The sequence below is a fragment of the Hyposmocoma kahamanoa genome, unplaced genomic scaffold, assembly GCF_003589595.1.
Source record: "Hyposmocoma kahamanoa isolate Upper Pololo Valley unplaced genomic scaffold, ASM358959v1 62, whole genome shotgun sequence".
NCBI classification, from domain to species: domain Eukaryota; kingdom Metazoa; phylum Arthropoda; class Insecta; order Lepidoptera; family Cosmopterigidae; genus Hyposmocoma; species Hyposmocoma kahamanoa.
In genome coordinates this window covers 16,506,738-16,526,322 of record NW_020653850.1, presented here as the reverse complement: position 1 = coordinate 16,526,322, position 19,585 = coordinate 16,506,738, and the positions used below count along the sequence as shown (strand labels likewise).

Sequence of the window (19,585 nt, the reverse complement as noted above, 5' to 3'; positions counted from 1 at the left end):
CCCGAAAAATATTTAATTTCTGAAATATATTTTTTTTTCACAATGGAAATTTTTCCATGACCCAGTGTATTTCATGTTTGAAACAAAGGTCTCTCATATTTTAATTTTTCTGACGTATTATAAACAATGTATAGATATAATTTGGAAGGCACATATTATGTTCTACGTGTAGAATCTTTTGAAGTTTTATTTAGCATGACTTATAAAATAAACTTGTATATCTAAAACCCAGTTAATAGAAAAACGAGATTTAAAATAAATTCATAACAGCGAAAAACCTCCAACAATCATACCACCACCACTTGTGGTTGGCTCAATCATTTTCGTTCAGTAACTTCAACTTTTGACAGGTGTCAACGTCAAATGTGGAAAAATAAAGAGAAATTATCCCTTGCTCCTATTTTAGTTTTGAGAATTAGATTTTATATTTATTTTATATTTTATGTTAATTTGATTGTCTTTAAAACGGGAAAACTGGTTTGAAGGCTTAAAGCTTGATTCACAATGCACAAATTCTGGCAATGTATATTGTCGCAATTTATTGCGTATTACCTTAAATTGACCAATGAGCTTACCTCCTTATTGGTCAACTCAAGGTCTTATCTATATGAACTGCGGCAATTTATTGCCAGAATTTGTTCATTGTGAATCCACCTTAACTCTTAAAGTACTTTTTGGCTTAACTACTAAGGGGCCCATTCATTATCCTGCATTGCAGTTCACCTAGCCATTCGCCACGTATGGCATGGCAGTCCGCCGAGCAGGCACGAGACTGCTCACAAACTATCCTGCGTATGGCCCACGTATAGAGTATCGCAGGACACATTGCAGGATTGTAGGATGGGTTGCACGCTGCGACTACATTCATAATCCTGCTTTAAGCGGCGGACGGCAAGGCGGACTGCAATGCAGGATCATGAATGCCCCCTTTTATTATCAATGCAAGCCATCCCGCAATGCCAAGCAGGGTACCACTGCGTCCTGCGAGACACCAGCAAGCTCCACTCACGCTAACAGTCCGCCGCGCAAGTAGTCCTAAGTAGATCGACGTCCTGCGTAATGAACTGCTGTTTTGAACGCAAAGGAGTGAATGTTGTTGTTGCCAGACGCAATCATAGACAAACACCGTACCAGTACCTTGCCGTAATCGTAAGTTCTTCCTGTAGCCAACAGTCTCAATGTGGCTATCTTTCTAATATGTGGTGGCTATAAATCTTTGGACCCTGCAACTTTGGTGCTTTGCTTTGTTATTTTTTGTTTTAAAAGTGTTAAGTAACAAAAATTGAAAAGTGTCTTTATTCATCCTCAAATAGTTTTGGTAATCATCAGGATTAATTTCTTTCAACAACTTTCTCATCACAGGCACAATCACAACTTCTCTTACGAACAGCAATTCCCTTTTTTTGACATTGAGCGTAAATTTGGCATATTGTGTGAGCAGTCTCCTGTCTGGGCTTCGGCCTGCTATGTTGGTAGTGAATAGGCCACCTGTGTGGGCCACTTAAATGGCTATAGTTTCGTCCTGAAATATAAAAATGTTGGAGAAGAAAAAAAATGGTCGTTCAAGAAGTATGACACCAAATTCAAAATTTTTGAAAAATACTACATTCTTCATATTATTATTATTATTTTCTTAATTTGTCAATAGAGATGTAAAGAATTGTATATAAAGTGCCAAGAATGACGAAGTTATCGGAAAACTATCCTAAGTCGCCCTGTAACCGATCATCTAGTATGAACAATTTAAAGAACATGGAAAGTTAAATATTTAACAAAATTAAAACAATGATATCTTCAAACACACGATGATATTGTTTGCATATTGTGAATGATTGGTATGAAAAATTGGTATTGACCATTCTAAAACGACTATTTCATTTAGAAAAGAATGGAAATGTACGTACCAACTTGCATAAAGATGCAAATCTAGTAATAGGTGCGGTAACTAGCTGTGTAAACATCGCTCTGGGCAGTTTGCACAAAATGTACCGCGGTAAATTGGTGGGTACTCATTTTAATACTAATTACTGATTCTTTGCTTTCACCCATTTTTGTTTTATAATATTTCTTGGGTCTTTGTAAGACCATTAGTCGTTATTAATGACTCAATGCATTACAAATACCTACGCAAAGCAGGCAACACGTAGTGAACGTTGAGACTGTGACGATATTATGTTATAGGTATAAATTCATTTTGATTACATTAGATACAACACTACATTTTTGATCACAATCTAATCAATTGGCACCAGTGTTCGAGCTAATCGTTTTTTCCATCAACAAAAACTATCACTTTTCATCACATATCACACACAGTCCCTTATACCTACTCTACAATTTCATATTAGTTGAACAGGAATGTACAGTCAAGAGCGCGTCAAGCTTGACACTTAGTACTTTGGACCGTTCTTATCGTAAGCGGCATAGAGTTGGATTTAAATCTTAAGTGTCAAGCTAGACGTGCTCTTGACTGTAACCTACTTAGTTAAGTGGATCCGACATATTTTAATATTATAATTTTCAGGATGACCTAATGGAGTTACAGGATACAACAAGGAAAATATTATTAGTATTAGAAAGTATACAATCAAAAATATTTTGCAAAGAAAATATTGAAGATGACTTGCCCAACCTCACAAATGTGCTCAATAAACAGAAATCACAAATAACTCCTGTAAGTTATTAACCGACTTCAAAAAAGGAGGAGGTTCTCAATCGACGGTATTTTTATTTTATGTAATAGTAAGTTACGCGATTACTCCGGCATTTGCGAACCGATTTTGATGATTATTTTTTTGTTGGAAAGAGGGTACCTCAATATTGAGTGCGGCCATTTGAATTTGAAGAAAATATTCCATCTCTATGGGTTCCAAACTAGGGGATGAATCCGGTAAAACCGATTCCAATAAAACTTGGCAAGTAAACAAGCCGATAAGTAAACTTATGAGGTGTTTTTTTTACTAAAAGTTATTATAATTTATTATAAGATAAACTTTTTCAAAATATGTTATTTTATTGTACGCAAAACTTTTTTGTACTTAATTAATTACAAAAGATTTAATTTTACCATAATTCGACAGTATATTCTTTTCAATGTATAGCTATATCAGCTATAACCTCCTAAAACACCCCGTGAACTACATCAAAATGTAAATAGTGAACAAACCTGCGGGCATTCTTGGTTGAGCCTGTAGCAGTTATTTTTTATGTCGAGCGTTCATGGTTTAGCTTGTTATAGTTTGCTGTGTCTTAGAAGGTTAATAATACATCCTTGTGTCCCATTGCTGGGCATAGGTTTTTTTTTAAGGGAATGGTTCAGATCATAGTTCACTACGCCAGGGCTCCGCAGTGCCTACCGCTAAGTGTGCCGACGATCTGAATGATCGTACGGCATGTTTCGTAAGAAAAATGTCGAAACGCGTAATTGTTGTTTTTTTTTGAATAATATCACGTGACGGGACGAACAAGTCGTGCGCCTGATGATAAGCTACACGCCTGTCCATAACACTCAGAGCTCTAAAACGCAAAGATCTGAGGGGCACTGCCGCTACACCCGTCACCCTGAGACATAACGACACCAGAAGTATCAATTAATGTAAGGGACAAACCATGACTTTTCAAGAAAGCCAAAAAACGTTTTTTTAATGTCTATTATAACTTTTTACTGTCTGCTCCAATTTTGATTGTACCTAAAGCAAAGTTTCTTAGAATGTTCTCTTCTTTCATGTCATAAACAAAAGATTTAGGAATGCCCAGTGATTTAAAATATAGCATGTCCCTTACATTACTAAAAGATGTTTAGTTGTGCCTTACGTTACTAATATTTTATGTGTAAATCGTCGATCATTGTGTGGTGGCAGGACTTTCACAAGGACCTCTACTGCTACTAATTATTGTTCAGTGGAAGGGTGTAAAAATGGGAAACCTGACAATAAATTCTAATTTCTTTTCACGGTGTTTTTATAAATGTAAACATTTCAAGTTTTTAATTTTTAATTTATTCGATCATACTTGTTATTATATGTATGTATACATAACGAAATTTTTTCCGTTGATGCTTTTTTGTTTTCAGCTCACTTCAATAACTGATATTGTGGATGCAGTAGCCGTTAAAAATTTAGAAGATCAGACAAAACATTTAGATGGTATTTACATAGAGGTAAAGTTTACTAAATACATACTAGCTTCTACTCGCGATTTTGTTCACTTTCAGTGTTAGAGCACCTTAAAATTAGACGCTTCTAGCGCTGCAGCGGCGCGACCTCCGCGTATTACGTCTACCTTCACTAACTGAACTAAAGTTTTCATGTATGATAAAATCATAGAATGAAAGTGGTAAATTGACACAAAGTTTAAAAAAACTTTTTTTTTTAGAGCGAAGACAATGACTGTTCCGTGTACAAAAGATTGACGAGAAAATGCAATTGCATGAATCGACCGGAATTTAATGATTTTACAATACATTTTAATGCAACCGCGAAATATAGCACTAACAACCTCGGCGAGATAATCAAGAACATACGCATTTTGAAAAAGTTTATTTATATAGGCGGAAAGTATAGTGAAAATGCATTTAAATTTTTGATTGAAGTGAGTGATGTCTATTTACTACCTACTAGGTTCAGTTTATTTACAAATTAAATGCGATACAATAATATGCTCATAGTCGGCTACATTAGTAAACCTCGTAACCTCCATTAATGTGATTTTTTGAGTAGGCACAAAGTCATAATTACTAGAAACAATTATAAGATAATCTATGATTACACCGTTATTTCATAACTAAGAATGGGTATACATTTATATTATATTATATTATATTTAAGGCTATTGCGCTTTAAGAGTCAATGCAACCTCAAATGGTTTTGGTTGATTCCGCATAACAGTGAAAGTGTTAAATGAAAAAAACACAGACTTACCTCAAAATTTTACAAGAAAACCGCTGTATTCAATAGTTATTTTACATATACCAATTATTTTTTTTATATCAACTGAACTAAATAGAACACGTATAGTACCTGTACGATGTACGTTTTTCAAATGGCTTTAATTTCGTGTGTAAAAAAGAAATTCTGAAATAAATAAGCTCCCTGTCCCTGCCGCTCGAGCTGAAGTGGTATGAAATCTTCAGAAAAAAAGGAATTCGTCCAAAACTGGAGTTACGAGGTTTTCAAATATAGCCGACGTCATACCCCTACCCAGCAGTGCGACGTATAGGTTGATAATGATGTAAAGTAGTTGCTAATTCCATATCAAAAATATAGAACAAAATACCATACGATAATTCCGAGATTTCAGGGGAAGGTACTATCCACTCTATGCCTAATAAGTACAGTCACGAGCACGTCAAGCTTGACGTTTAAGATTTAAATTCAACTCTATGCTATGCCGCTTATGATAAGAACGGTCCAAAGTACAAAGTGTCAACCTTGACGTACTCTTGACTGTACTTCTTAAAAGTTTGGGTCACAATAGCAATAGTATTACAATATCTTACCAATAACTGTAATAATATTCCGCCTATTCCGATCTGTCGTGCGTAGCGTTTAAAAAAAATTCAAATTATACACTGTCGCAGGGCTTTACAAAATGTGTTTACGCGGAGAAGGCTGACATTGCCCAAGCTTGTTCCCATGCGGATATCTGCAACATTTTCGAGAACGAATCTATAGTCACGCACTGCTTAATACTGCCCTTCAAGTACTCATCTTATGGAGATTCTGCAATTCAGGTTTGCATTATAAGTATTTTATTGTACCTAATAATTGAACTAAATTGTTTATGGGTAGAATAGAATCATTATTCCATGTTTTCACAAGACACAACGCAGATTATTTAATAATTTCAACCACATCGAGCATTGTAAGCGCTCGTTCCGGGTTCGACACCCGGTAAGATCAATTTAGGAAATGAACTGGTTTGGGATACTGGGTAATGCTTCGAAATTAATTTCCTTGATTTGCTTAGGTATAATAGATACAGAAAACTCCTTGTTTGAGACCAGTAATTATAATGGTTGTCTGGAGCATCGTTTTATTAAAGGACAATTCGAACGTCACTAAATTAGACAAAACAATTTATAAAAATAAATTATCTTTAAATTTTAAATATAAAATATTGTTCAAATACAACAATGTCCAATAAAAAAAATTAATTATATCCCATATAAAGGGAACGGTGTTGATTTGTGTACGAAATTAATGGGAATAAATATAAAACATTAAATTTATTCCCAACGTATGGAATTTCCGGGTTGCAGTAGTTCCACATGAAACTACTGGGAATAAATGAGAAAGCTTCATACAATGTATTATGTTTTACTTTTTATTTTTGTTTTAGCAATTGACATCTAAATTCATTCTGAACCTCGTACGAGTTGAGGAAGGAAGACGCTACCTAAATTTAAATTCAAAAATTGCAAACGACATCAAATATACGTTGACGAGGAAAAAGAAACAACTGGACAATTCAACTGTTAATTACCTAAACGACATTTTGAATCTCCTCAATCCACGTTTGGATAGAAACATAAACGTAACTTACTATTTCAAAGCAGAAGAAGGTAATTTGCCACTACAAATTCAACTTAATACAGTCCGAAATAATAAGGGTAATCATATAAAACCAAAGAATTCAATAAGACAAACGGTCGAAGTTACAAATAAAAAAATAACTTACCTTAATCGGCATAAGGTAAGCTATGCCTACTATGTTACAAAGATTTTTCTAAATACATATCGATGCGTCCTATAATTAAAATGAACTATTGATGTTTCACCTTCTTTGTCGCCTGCTTAGTATAGTCAGCCAGCAGGCGGCGGACTGACAGAATGTCTATTTTGGTTTGTCTTTTGTTTTGGATTTTTAACCGACTTTAAAAAAGGAGGAGGTTCTCAATTCGACTGTATGTTTTTTTTGTATGTATGTTACGCGATTGCTCCGGTATTTGTGAACCGATTTTCATGGTTCTTTTTTTGTTCGAAAGAGGGTACCTCCATGATGGTCCGATTTCATTTTGAAGAAAATCATCTACCTCTAAGGTGGCTATTCACGCATGAAGATTCATTGTTATAAATAGCGCCTAAATTTTATTATAAGGAGCAATTATTTTAATGGTTTATTTTGCTATTCTCCAATTCAAGGTGTTTTTCTCTCTCAATATACTTTGAGCAGTGAGAGCCGATTTTTATTATCTCCTGTGTGAAGTCCCGTATAGTGGCGAACTAGGGGATGAATCCGGGTTTGCGCACTTTCCGGTAACCGATTTCAATAAAACTTGGTAATTATATGTAATTTCACGTACTTTTGAGATCGGATTTTTATATTTCGTTTTATTGAGATGAAATAGAGCGGTTTGAATTCTGAAAATTGACAGGAGTTTTAAGAATAAAATATCAACGTTTTGTTTTTAGGCTGTGCAAACAGAGTAATTAATGGATTAGTACATTTCCGGCGGTATATGACAGTACAAGAAATTTATGACAATTTAGACCTATTAATTCAAATAAGCGAAAGCGATACTGGTAAACGTGATCTGAGACAATTTTTACCTAGTCTGTTGAATATGTTTAAACACCTGCTTGTAGAATGTGATAGTAACCTCATTAATACCGCTGTTGTTACTATTTTGACCAATGTTACAAAGAAGACACTGGAATCTGCTACTTCAAAACTTAATGAGCTCTCCCCACAGACGCCCTTGCTTGTGGCTGATGTATGCACTGAGGTAATGAAAATTCTATGTATAAATAATAGCTGTAGAAACAGTAGTGGTTAACACATACCTGCTAAAGATAAACAAAAAAAAGAGTTCTTAGGTTTTCGCGATTGTTCCACATAGGAAATGAAACTATTTTTCCGGATTTAAATCGCGTATATTTGTTTTTTCAAACAAACCGACGACGTTGCGGGCCCTTTACACGTCCCATGGTCACGGTTGACTGAGGTTAGTCAAAGAGAATATTTGTATCAGTTAGCAATCGTTCTGTTTCAGCCTATACAAATGAAATCACAATGCAACCAGGTGCCATCACTAAAAGCCATAAAAAAACCAAAATCCAAGCAGCGGCGAAGCAGGTAAACAGTAATAAAAAGAGACTTATTCTTCTGAGGAAGACTTATTATAACTCATACTGTACGTTTATATAGTTAAAACATCTGAATATTTTTTCTATATTCTTATTTATAATTATATATTATATTATATATACTGTTTTATAATGATTAAATTAATAAATAGCAGCTAAGCTGAACTAATACATTGTATATATATAAATATATAATTTATCCCGTTTGAGTCTGAATATATTTAAATACTGAATATATTTAAGTACTCGTAATGGAGTTACGAAAACGCTCAAATTACAAAACAATAGGCAAATGGAGCGCGCCGAACATAAAAGTGAAGCCACCAAAGCAAATACAAATTCAAAAGCGAATACAAACTCGCGTCGGTATACAGAACAGCGTCGCACTGCTTGCAAGTCACGAGTGATTAGTTATTTTATGTTTAAAAATGCCGTCTTGTGTCTTTAAACATCGTAAAAGTTGTTCCCAAAAACAAAAAAATAATATGGAATATCTTTTCACAGGGAACTATTGTTAATTTAACTGTTTTGTAATTTCTTTTCCCGATATTTTTTGAGATTCACTCGGAACACAAAACTTCGACATAAATTCGTATGTGTTGCCAGTTTTATATCGAAATGAGTTTCCTTAAATTAGGTAAATATGCATGGGTGATAAGAGCATGAAATAATTTATACTTTTGTATTGAAATTAAATAATACATACATATACACACAAAATGGTCCAATTACAGCGATCCAAAAATGTTGTTTAGGTAACTCAGATTTACCTAAACTATTCTCAAACCAATCTCTAATCGCCATAATGTATTTGGTATTGGTATTGGTGCAACGGGCTAGTTTCCGCAACTCGACGTCGAGGCGCCTATTTTGCGCCATAATGTAACTACATAAAAGAAATTATTCAAAAACAGCTAAAATTTTCTTATTTTTAAAACTTTCATTGTTATTGTGCACATGTCATAAGCAGAGTGATTTTGTAACAAAACGTGTCAATAAAATAAAAAAATATAATAATGTATACACATGACTTCACAGGTCCTAAAGAGTTTCATTGGGAACCTAATATTTTTTGTCAAATTAGAACATAGTCGTCAATGCTATGGAATTGATTACAAATTTAATTTAATAAATAATTTAATACAAAAGTATTTGATGGCGAGATTGCGCTACATATCAAAATTAGCTATAAACATAATAAAAATAACATAATAAAATGCTCGATGTATAGACACGAAACGGTAGTTTTATAAAAAATGTGTACAATTAAGATAATATTTTAATTGTACACATTTTTTGTAATACTACCGTTTCGATTGTATAACTATGATTGTAATAAATATTTTGAACTGTCAAAGTTTTCCAATTTAAAATATCTTAATAAAATATTATTTTTTTTTTGTGTGATGTAATCAAGTAATATTGATTTACATCACACACAGGAAAAATTATTTTATTAAGAAATTTTAAAATTGAAAAATTTTGATAATTCTAAATATTTATAATAATCACAGTTACACAATGTCTTAGTAACTTTAATTTTGTACACGTTTCTATAATACTACTGTTTCGTGTCTATACATCGAGCATTCGTTTCTGATTTTGATATGTAGTGCAATCGCACCATCAAATACTATTAATAAATAATTAGACAAAAATTGTTTAGTTCCCAATGAAACTCTTTAGAACTTGTGAAGTTATGTTTATAATATTATAATTTGTGTTTATTATAATATTTTTTTATTTTATTGACACGATTTCTTTTAAAATCATTCTGTTTATGACATGTGCACACAACAATGAAAGTTCTCTGTATCTATCGGGCAACATTTTCTTTCGTGTACGTAATGGCTATTAGACATTGGTTTGAGAATAATTTAGGTAAATTTGAGTTACCTGAAAAACAAATTTGGACCGCTGTAAATGGCTCAGCCTATATGAATATGCATGCATTATTTAATTTCTATACAAAAGTATAAATTAATCAATGGTCTAGAGAGGTCTAATCAAAGGGGCTATCTCCCATGCATATTTACCAAATTTTAAGGAGACCTATCGATATAAACTGGCAACATATGCGGATTTATGCCCAGGTTTTGTGTTCCGAGTGAATCTCAAAAAATATTGAGTAAATAAATTACAAAGCAAACAGTTAAATAATCAATAGTTCCCTGTGAAAAGATATTGCATCTTATTATTTGTTTTTGGAAACAACTTTTACTATGTTTAGTGCGGCAATACGCGTCCGATTTCGTGTCTGATGGTCGGAACCGACTATCGGATCGGATTCACCTCATACACGTTAGGAATGGGCGTTACAAATCGTATATAGTTATTGAAACTATATATTGTGGAAATATCGAAAATCCGATATCGTATATCTTAGAAACTATATATCGATATTACTCCGCATCGCGTATTTTATAGCGATGCCGAATCAAGCCGAGCGATTACCAAGTGGATACCAATACGAAATCATATATTTTCCAAGCTATATACCAATATTGCTTCGTATCAGATTTTCACTATATAAAAAACTGTATTTTTACTGTATATTCACTGAGTGGATATCAACGCGAAACCTTTTTTTGTGCGTCTTCGAAACTGTATACTAACATTGGCCCGCATTACTCTTGTAGAACTATATCTAATAACTAATAATATATAGTTTCGAAATCCGATTTCGAATATTGATATTTAGTTTCTATACGATATTCAGAAAAAGCTATATTACACATTATTCTTAATACACGTCCGATGCTTACGTCAGACTTTTCTGAACTAACTGCGTGTTGCCAATTTATGGGGAATTCCCTAAATACAGGGAATTTCAACTCAACAACTCGTTTTGGGGATTTTGTTTGGATTATGCTATGTGGGGAAAATGCCTTCGCATTCTAGAATTTTATATTTTGTTGATTAGGATCACTTTGTCTTGAATTGTAAAATTACTACTATTATGTGACCCTTCCTCGTTTTGACCGGTCACCCACCGGTGTGAAAAAAGAATACAACAATTGCCGAACAAAGCCGAGCAGTAGGTATTTTTAAGTACTATCCACACACATCAGGGCCGTACCCGGGACGTGGACGAGTGTGAACGAGTTCATACAAAATATACGCAACGATATTCTTTTGAGCCTTGACGGAGCACGGCCCGTCCACGTCCCGGGCACGTATGGATAGACCTTAATACCACAACTTGCCACTCATCAAGCTTAATTAGTAAGGTTTAAACTTAATTCAACTTGTTGAGTTTATTTCTAATTATAACATAACGTATGTTTAATAGATGGGTACATTTTGACTTTCTTAATTATTTGATATATTTTTAAGCGTAACAATAATAATATAATAAATACTGAGAATGAATAAATATTATTACATATAGGAAATATGACCTTTGCTCTCCCAAAATTTATAATCTTGACTTTTGGGAAATATTAATAATTTGCATTGGCGACGCTGCAAATCGGAGGTAAGAATCGGACATGTATTTCGTCTCCCCGCAAAAGTATAGAGAGCGCGCCTTCAGACAATCGGATCGGTAATAAAATCGGACGCTATTTCCGACTCGGACGCCACGTCATGTTCGTCGTGTATTGAGTGTTCATACAATTATATGGTTCTAGCGCCTTCCGGTAGTCGGATCAGACTATCGGATGGAAAAAACGGACGTGTATTGTCGCACTTAAAGAGACAAAATGGCATTTTCAAACATAAAATAAATTATCACTCGTGACGTGCAAACAATACGACGTTGTGCTTAGTATTGTCGCTTTTGAATTTGTATTTGCTTTGGTGGCTTCACTTTTCGTGTTCGGCGCGCTCCCTCTGCCTATATTTTGTAATCTGAGGGATCGGCTCTAATTATTTTTTTTTCAATTTAAGAATTTTTGAGGATCTTTTTGTAACTCAATCTTTATGAATTGTACTTTAACGCACAAAATTATCGGCTTCGTAATGTCAATGGAAACTACGAACCTAAATTCGCGTTCGAGCGAGTCAGACTTAATTTCAACTGCAAGTTAAAAATCTAAGCAGGTAACTCCACAGTTCCTGGGTAACTTTAAAAGCTGCGCTAGACTCTTAAGCTTTCATGTTAATACAAAAAAGTAGTAACTACATAACAAGCCATTATTCGGCCTTCAAAGAGAGGGAACGAGGAGGACGTGCTCTCCACCACGCTCTTGCTGCACACCTCCACGCGCCTTTCCTCGGGCACATAGGTTCGGTGCGGAAAATGATGGCCTGGTCCCCCCAAGGCCGTCATTGAGCGCCATGACTGTGGCAGACTTTGATCTAATCGCCGCAGTCTGGACACTCGTTCCCGGTTGTGTTGCTTTGATCAGGACAGCGGGTCCTGTCCGGATACAACCAGTCTCCCGTCCACGATTCTGGGCCAATGGTCCTGGAACCGCTGTCGTGGTGGCTCCTACACCTCTCCCGTGGTCCGTAGAAGACGGACCATGTGCAAACTCTTGCGCTGAGGCTCTGGTTTTGTAGCCGAGACACTCCGCGCGGAGCCGCCGTTGACTGTACCTTCCCGACCCCTTGATCTTAAACGTAACCTTTTTAAGACCAAGGTGTGCCCGACAATTTGAAGCCCGAAGACTCTCCACAGATGGGTCATCAAGAGCGAACACGACTATCCATGCGTTCGCATCTTTCCTATTGTGGAGAGTCTTCCATACTTCTGTGCGACTTCATCTATTTTTGGCCCCCAGTAGACTGACAGCCATTGGCACCGACGCACACCCTTTTTTAGAATGTAAGTGGTGGCTTAGGAAGCTCGCTTTCCTTAATTGTGAATAGCTGAGCTTCCGGCCACGGCTTAAGGTTGTTAATATTTCCTTCAAGCCAGTTTGCATTCTCTTGATCCCTGCAGGTCACAAGAATCCAGTCTGAGACGCCCAGGAACTTTAGTCCCTCGCCATGCGATGTTGTACTCGCAATGGTGCGGACCAGAAAAAGCTCAACCAGTTCCTTTTGCTCCTGGAAAGTACGTTCCGAATTCCAGCTACCCACAGACAGGGTCCTCGCCATTTCGCTAAAATTGGTCTATCGCCGCTTTCAGCTGGCGGGATGGTCCTGGGAGCTTTTCTAACGAGTCCCTGGGGGGACGCCTCCTCTGATCGATCGCGCTTTTGCGCTTTCGGTTGTGTCTCCCTCCACGTCTCACGAGAAACTAGGGAATTAAAAGGTCACAGCTGGCAAAGCCCAGCTTGCCAGCTGAAAAATTCCCCCTGGTATCGGGGGTGGACCGTTAGCGGCTGGGCTCTCCCCCAGTCACGCATCCATAGGCACGGTACGCTAACACCTTCGGATTTAGTGACGACAATTTAGTGTCTTCAGGAATGGAAGCCACTCGCTCGTATAGAGGTACTTCCAGGAAGGAGGAGGGACATCCTGACATGCCATTCAGTAGCCTTCTAGAATTAGAATACTGGCAGCTTTTTGGTTAAAGAATAAGTTATCCTGGGCACAATGACCCAGGTATCTTGGTGAAATTTTGACTAAAACCGCTTAGGTACCATTTTGTCTTCAGCATATTTTGTAATAATATTTCTATTATTTAATGCTATATATGAGCTTCCCTAACGGCCCTTCTCAGGGCCATCAGAACAGCCTTTGCCAAGGCTCAGACCTCATGAGGGACATCTCCACTCTCAGAACCTGCGTTCTTGTCCCGCTTGCCCTTGTACCTGAACATGCGAGAACCTGTACATCGCCACTGATAATGCTGTGTCAGTGAGTACTGGTCCTCCCAAATATAAACGTCAGATTCAACATGCGAACAAGATATGAATACTTATTTGTTGTTAAATCTATTCTATCTAAACTTTTTTAATATACTTTTATTCATTTTTCAGATTGTAATGTGGTGCCATTAAATCATCACAAAGGAAATAAAACAATTTGTTTATTAGCAACAATGCTATGTAAATTTAATATAAAAATGTTTAAGAATAAATACTATCTTACAACCACAAAAAGCTAGAAAATACATCTTAATGTATAACATATACAAATGAAAACATCTACATATAAAATTAAAGAATAAAATGCAGTACACCTTCAAAATATAAAATGCAAATAATTTAATTACTGTTTCACTGTATACCATGCACACCTCATAATTATATTTGTTTAATAAAATTTACATGAACTCTCTAAAATAATTGTAAAGCAGTAATTCTCATTAGGAATGATAATGTAGTATGTACTAAAAAAATGCAATAGCTATGTACTTTGTTTCTAAAGATGAGATAAAGCTTTGGTATCAGCTTTGTAGAATGTTAAAAAGAACTTCAATCAAAAGATTTAGGGTCAAAATGTTCATTATATGTAACAGAAGGTCGCCGATTTTGTTCATATGTTAAAGGTCTTCTGGTGGGTGCGGGGACACCAGAATTGCTTGGTTTAAAAATCATAGCCACAAGAATGTAAAATCCACCAACTATTTTACTCATGAAATCCAAGAAGCCAAGCAACAGTGGTGTAGAATTTTTCACAAAAAATGACATCTCTCTTATCAAAGCTAAAACAAAATTACCCAAAAAGTTTATAAAGGCCGTGCTTCCAGTAAAAACAGCTATCACCAAAGCACATATAAACGTTAAGAATTCCTTCACATTTCTTATTGACAATGCACTTTTTAGAGTTGCTATTATTTCACTATATGACTCACTAAGAGCCACTTTGCTCTCAGTAGTAGATGACTTATGGACAGGAGCCTTTGTTGTTGATCCAGTGAGAATAGGCTCTAATTCCAGATAAGCTTCAGTAATATATCTAATGCATTTTAGTGTTAGAATGATTTCACCATCTCTAAACTTTATACTTCTGATTTGGAACCAGTAAGCCCCAAAGGGTTGGTTATCAATTTCTGTCCACAAACATATGCCAGAATATCCGATCGACGCACCATCTGTGATACCAATCCATTGTATTATAGGGAACACTGAATGCAAGTAATGTTGCGCCTCTAGCAAGTCCTTCTTCAACTCCTGTTCTGCAGCACTCAAAAGGACTATGTCTCGATATCCAATTCGCTCATCCACTAACCTTCTCTCCAAATATCGGCCTAAAAATATACGGGACTTCAGTAAATCTTTCACATGGTTTTTCACCTTTGTCGTTTCCATATCGTCACTGTTGTCTGTATTATATGACGTTGAAGTCGTATTTAAAGATAAACTTTGCCTGCCGACACTCATTACTGCGAATAAATTATGAAAAGGAGCAAAAAATATAAGCAAAACAAACAATCGTGAAAATCGAAGGATTTTCCGATGCAAACGTCAAAGTGACGTTTTTTTTTATTGACTCTGGCTGGCCATCAGCCTTGCATTTAGAGGATGGAAAAAAATAAAGAAATGTCTAAAGGTCTACTATCCACACGTATCCGGACCGTGCCCGGAACGTGGACGGGCCATGCTATAGGCCTGTATAGTTCATGAACTACGGACTATACTATTAGAAATATGTTCCCTACACTGACCGACATGAACTAGTTCGTCTTGCACGGTTTTAATAGTCGTCGTTCTTTTTAGTTCAGTACAAACTAGGAACTGTCTACGTTGATAGTTCTCCTGTCTTTTATACAGTAGGAACGGAGCGAGCGGGACAAATAGCGATCTTTCACTACTTTTAGTACAAGTTCAAGTGGGATGCACGATTAAACGTTCCCAGCTCGTTCTAAGTCTCTAATATGTATATACATTATATATATACAAGCTTGCTAAAAAGTGATATTTTTATTGGTAGGTATCTGTATGTATAATATCAACTTACGTGTACGAGTTTAGGAAATAGTTGTACCTAAATATTGATTTTTAACCATTCTAACTTATTTTGTAAAAACAAGGATATTTCGTTAGAATGACAGTTTTTAAACCCTAAAATATGGATGAAAATCAAATAGTACCGATTCCATATAAATTGTATTTTAAAAAATTTAGTACTGTGTAGTATTGACCTCATAGTACGTACTAGGAGTCCGTAGTAGTTCATGTGAGTAAAATTACTAGTTTGGAGTGTTAGTTCAATGTTCGAGCAAGGACAAGACGAACTAACTAACTAAGGAACTAGATGAACTAAAAGACCGACCTAGTTCAGTTGACCCATTGAACTAACTGGGATCGCTCCCGCTAAGGACCGATCAGGCACAAGTCTACCGTACTCCGTCAGGGGCTCAAAAAATAACTTTGCGTATATTTTGTATGAACTCGTTCACACATGTCCGTGTCCGGGCCGGCGCCGGGACGGGCCCGCAGTTCATACAAACTAGCACGCCCCGTCTAAGTCCTGGGCACGGCCCTGATATATGTGGATAGTCCTTAAGGCCTTGCATCAGCCTAAACGTGACAAAGTGACAAACCGCGCCTTAAGTTTTCGTTACTGTTGGGTAATTTTCCGAAAAATTTGAAATGAGTGAATTTTTTCCGAAAAATTTCACGAAAAATTGAAAAATTTGAAAAATTGGAAAAATATAATTTGGAAGGCTGCTATTATAAAGTTCTACGTTTAGAAATATCTTTTTAACCGACTTTAAGAAAGGAGGAGGTTCTCAATTCGACTATATGTTTTTTTTTGGATGTATGTTACGCGATAACTCCGGTATTACACTATTTGTGAAGCGATTTTCATGATTCTTTTTTGTTGGAAAGTGGGTACTGCCATAGTGGTCCCATTTCACTTTGAAGAAAATCGTCCACCTCGAAGGGTGGCTGTTCACGCATGAAGATTCATTTTTCTAAATAGCGCCTAACTTTAATTTAGGGGCAATTATTTTAATGGTTGATTTTGCTATTTCTCCAATTTAAGGCGTTTTTCTCTCAATATATATACTTTGAGTACTGAGAACCGATTTTTATTATCTCCAGTGTCAAGTCCTGTATAGTGGCGAACTAGGGGATATTTCAATAAAACTTTGCAAATAGACGTAATTCCACGTACTTTTGAGTCGGTTTTTTTAGTACTCTGTACTGAGATTATCAGAATTTTGTTTCTCTGAAAACCTTTAGATTTTTATTGAATACATTTTGTTTCATTTGTTCGAAAACACGTTACGGGTTTTTTCATTACACCATTTTATGTTTCACTGTTTTGATATATTGACAAGTTATTCTTTTCCCGATTTTTATTTCCCCACCAAACCTTTGTATCTAATTGATTATATTTATTTTGTAAAAAAACGATACCATGATACTTTTTTGTTATATTATTTCTTATTACAGATTATAAGTATTATAACGTGTCGCACAATACAACTAGCACCTCGCATCTTTACAAAATATGGTAAACGAAATGCAAATTAATTTGGTCGAGTTGCAGTCGCACAGTGTGTTATTTTACTTTAGTTGCGGACATCCTCGTTTTATGTTCGGTTTCAATAGCTTGAATCCTAATAAATTATATACTAAGAAATACCCGTTTAGATATTTACTTTTATTATGGAGATATAATGTTTTTTTGAAAGGTCACTGAACTTCAAGACAAATGTTTTTGGTTGTATTTTCAAAGTCAAATTCAAAGATCATTTATTACAGTAAAATAAATTTACACTTGAAAACGTCCCATTTACATTACATTAAGCTACTGCTCGTTGACTACGCTGATCTCCCTGAGAAGAACGAGCAAGAAACTCTAGGGATTGCTCTTTTCAAATAAACTTAAATGCTATGGAATACACTTTGTATCAAATTTGTGTGGATTCTGGAGCCGTGTCGTCTTTCCATACATCTTTATCTAACACGTAGTCTTCAATTTTGTAATATGACTTTTCAACCAAAATATTTTTAATGTAGTTTTTAAACTTAGGAAATGATAATCTTAATATATGCCCCGGAATCTTATTATAAAAACGTATACAGTTCCCCTTAGAAGAGTCATTTACCTTGGTTAACGAAATCGTGGTGTCATGAGTTTGAACTTAGCTCTAAGGTTAATATTAAGGATATCTTCTTTCTTATTGAAATTATGTATATTTTTACGGGCATATAAAATATTTGAGTAAATATACTGTGATGCCACAGTCATGATACCAGTGTCCTTAAACTTTTCTCTGAGAGAAACCCGAGAGCCTAGACGGTACACAGAACGAATCGCTCGTTTTTACAATACAAATATGGTTTGAATATCTGCCGCTTTACCCCAAATGAGAATCCCATAGGACATTATAGTATGGAAGTAACTAAAGTAAACTAGTGTAGCAGTACTAACATCGGTAAGCTCACGTATTCTGCGGACTGCGTATGCAGCGGACTATTTTATTTTACTATCTAAACTATTTACTATCTAAGGTCACTCCCAAGAAGACTGCTTTTATTAACAAGTTCTAACTTTTCTCCGTTTATTTCTATGCTTGGACTAGTCGATTTTACGTTAGGTAATTCAACATTTTGTCTTCTTGAATTAAGCAATAAATTGTTAGCATTAAACAAATATATATATAATATAATTTAGAGGGGGTATCATGGTCATAGTTATTGTCATGTCTGTCTGTTTTAAAAATCAAGGATGTATCGTCTGCAAGCAATACTATTTCGCAATGGTCCTTAACAAAGAATGGCAGATCATTAATATAAATCAGATATAAGAAAGGTCCAAGTATTGAGCCCTGCGGAACACCCATTTTTACCGGAGAACCCAGATGTCACTCCATTTATGTCTACTTTCTGTTTCTACCGTTGAGATATAACGAGACAAGTTCCGATGCCTTTGTATTTACACCGTAATATTCCAGCTTCCTAATAAGAGTAATATGGTCAACGCAATCGAATGCCTTTGATACCACATAAAACACCAATAGCCTTCTGGGACCTTTCCCAAGCATCAAAGATGCGAATGAAGCTTCATATTGGATACTTGTCTTTTAATTTTGTTACATCTTACTTATTTGACAGTAATTGTTTCGGACGGATGTCGGACAGAGATCGAGAGTAGACCCCCTGGTACCGAGTTGTAGGTGCAATATGTATCCAATTTTCCGACCTTTGATCAAGGGTGACATACGGGTCGCACCAGAAATAGGCAAGCACACTGGTTTCACGCCCAAATTGAGAGGGTAAAAATATGTACTATTAAATACTTGCTAAGTTTTGTTCAAATTAACGATATTGTTATAAAATGCTCTTATTTACTTAATTTCCTTATTTATATTCATTTAAAAACACCACAAATCACGGGTATTTGGACATTGTACTGTACTGTTTTAAATCAGATCAGATCTACAAGTTTTTGGAATGTCAATATCCGAAAAATCCTCTGTAACATATTGTGCCACTTTAGAATCGGAGAGTAGGGTCACTTCCGCTGTATCACTAGTCCTCTCGAAGTAAATAAAATTAAAAAGTGAGTAAAGTGAGATATGAATATATAATATTGCGCTTTGCAGACAGAATAAATATTCAGTGACAATCCTAACACAAAATTTAAAAATTCAATATTTCTGAACTCTTCTGTTTGTCGCATCGGGTTTTTTTTGTGGTAGT

At 35.5% G+C, this 19,585-nt stretch overlaps 2 protein-coding genes across 6 annotated transcripts; one reads left to right on the top strand and one right to left on the bottom strand.

The window, feature by feature from the left end:
- Positions 1–699: 699 nt before the first annotated feature.
- Positions 700–14,092, top strand: LOC113229526. Of its 5 annotated transcripts, none has more exons than XM_026463153.1 (9): positions 700–1,149; positions 2,525–2,674; positions 4,073–4,159; positions 4,375–4,590; positions 5,579–5,731; positions 6,340–6,562; positions 7,413–7,726; positions 7,994–8,076; positions 13,961–14,092. In XM_026463153.1, exons 1-9 carry the CDS (start codon positions 1,060–1,062, stop codon positions 13,965–13,967), a joined length of 1,323 nt encoding a protein of 440 aa, XP_026318938.1. In that variant the 5' UTR covers positions 700–1,059; the 3' UTR covers positions 13,968–14,092. The 5 variants fall into 5 exon arrangements, with proteins under 5 accessions (XP_026318938.1, XP_026318941.1, XP_026318937.1 ...); XM_026463156.1 differs by lacking the exon at positions 13,961–14,092 and adding an exon at positions 11,989–12,115 and having other exon boundaries at positions 7,587–7,726; XM_026463152.1 differs by lacking the exon at positions 13,961–14,092 and adding an exon at positions 11,989–12,115.
- A 292-nt stretch (positions 14,093–14,384) lies between these two features.
- On the bottom strand, positions 14,385–15,352 carry LOC113229528. The gene has a single exon (XM_026463158.1). The coding sequence runs from the start codon at positions 15,305–15,307 to the stop codon at positions 14,399–14,401; it is 909 nt and encodes a 302-aa protein (XP_026318943.1). The 5' UTR covers positions 15,308–15,352; the 3' UTR covers positions 14,385–14,398.
- Between the last annotated feature and the right edge of the window lie 4,233 nt (positions 15,353–19,585).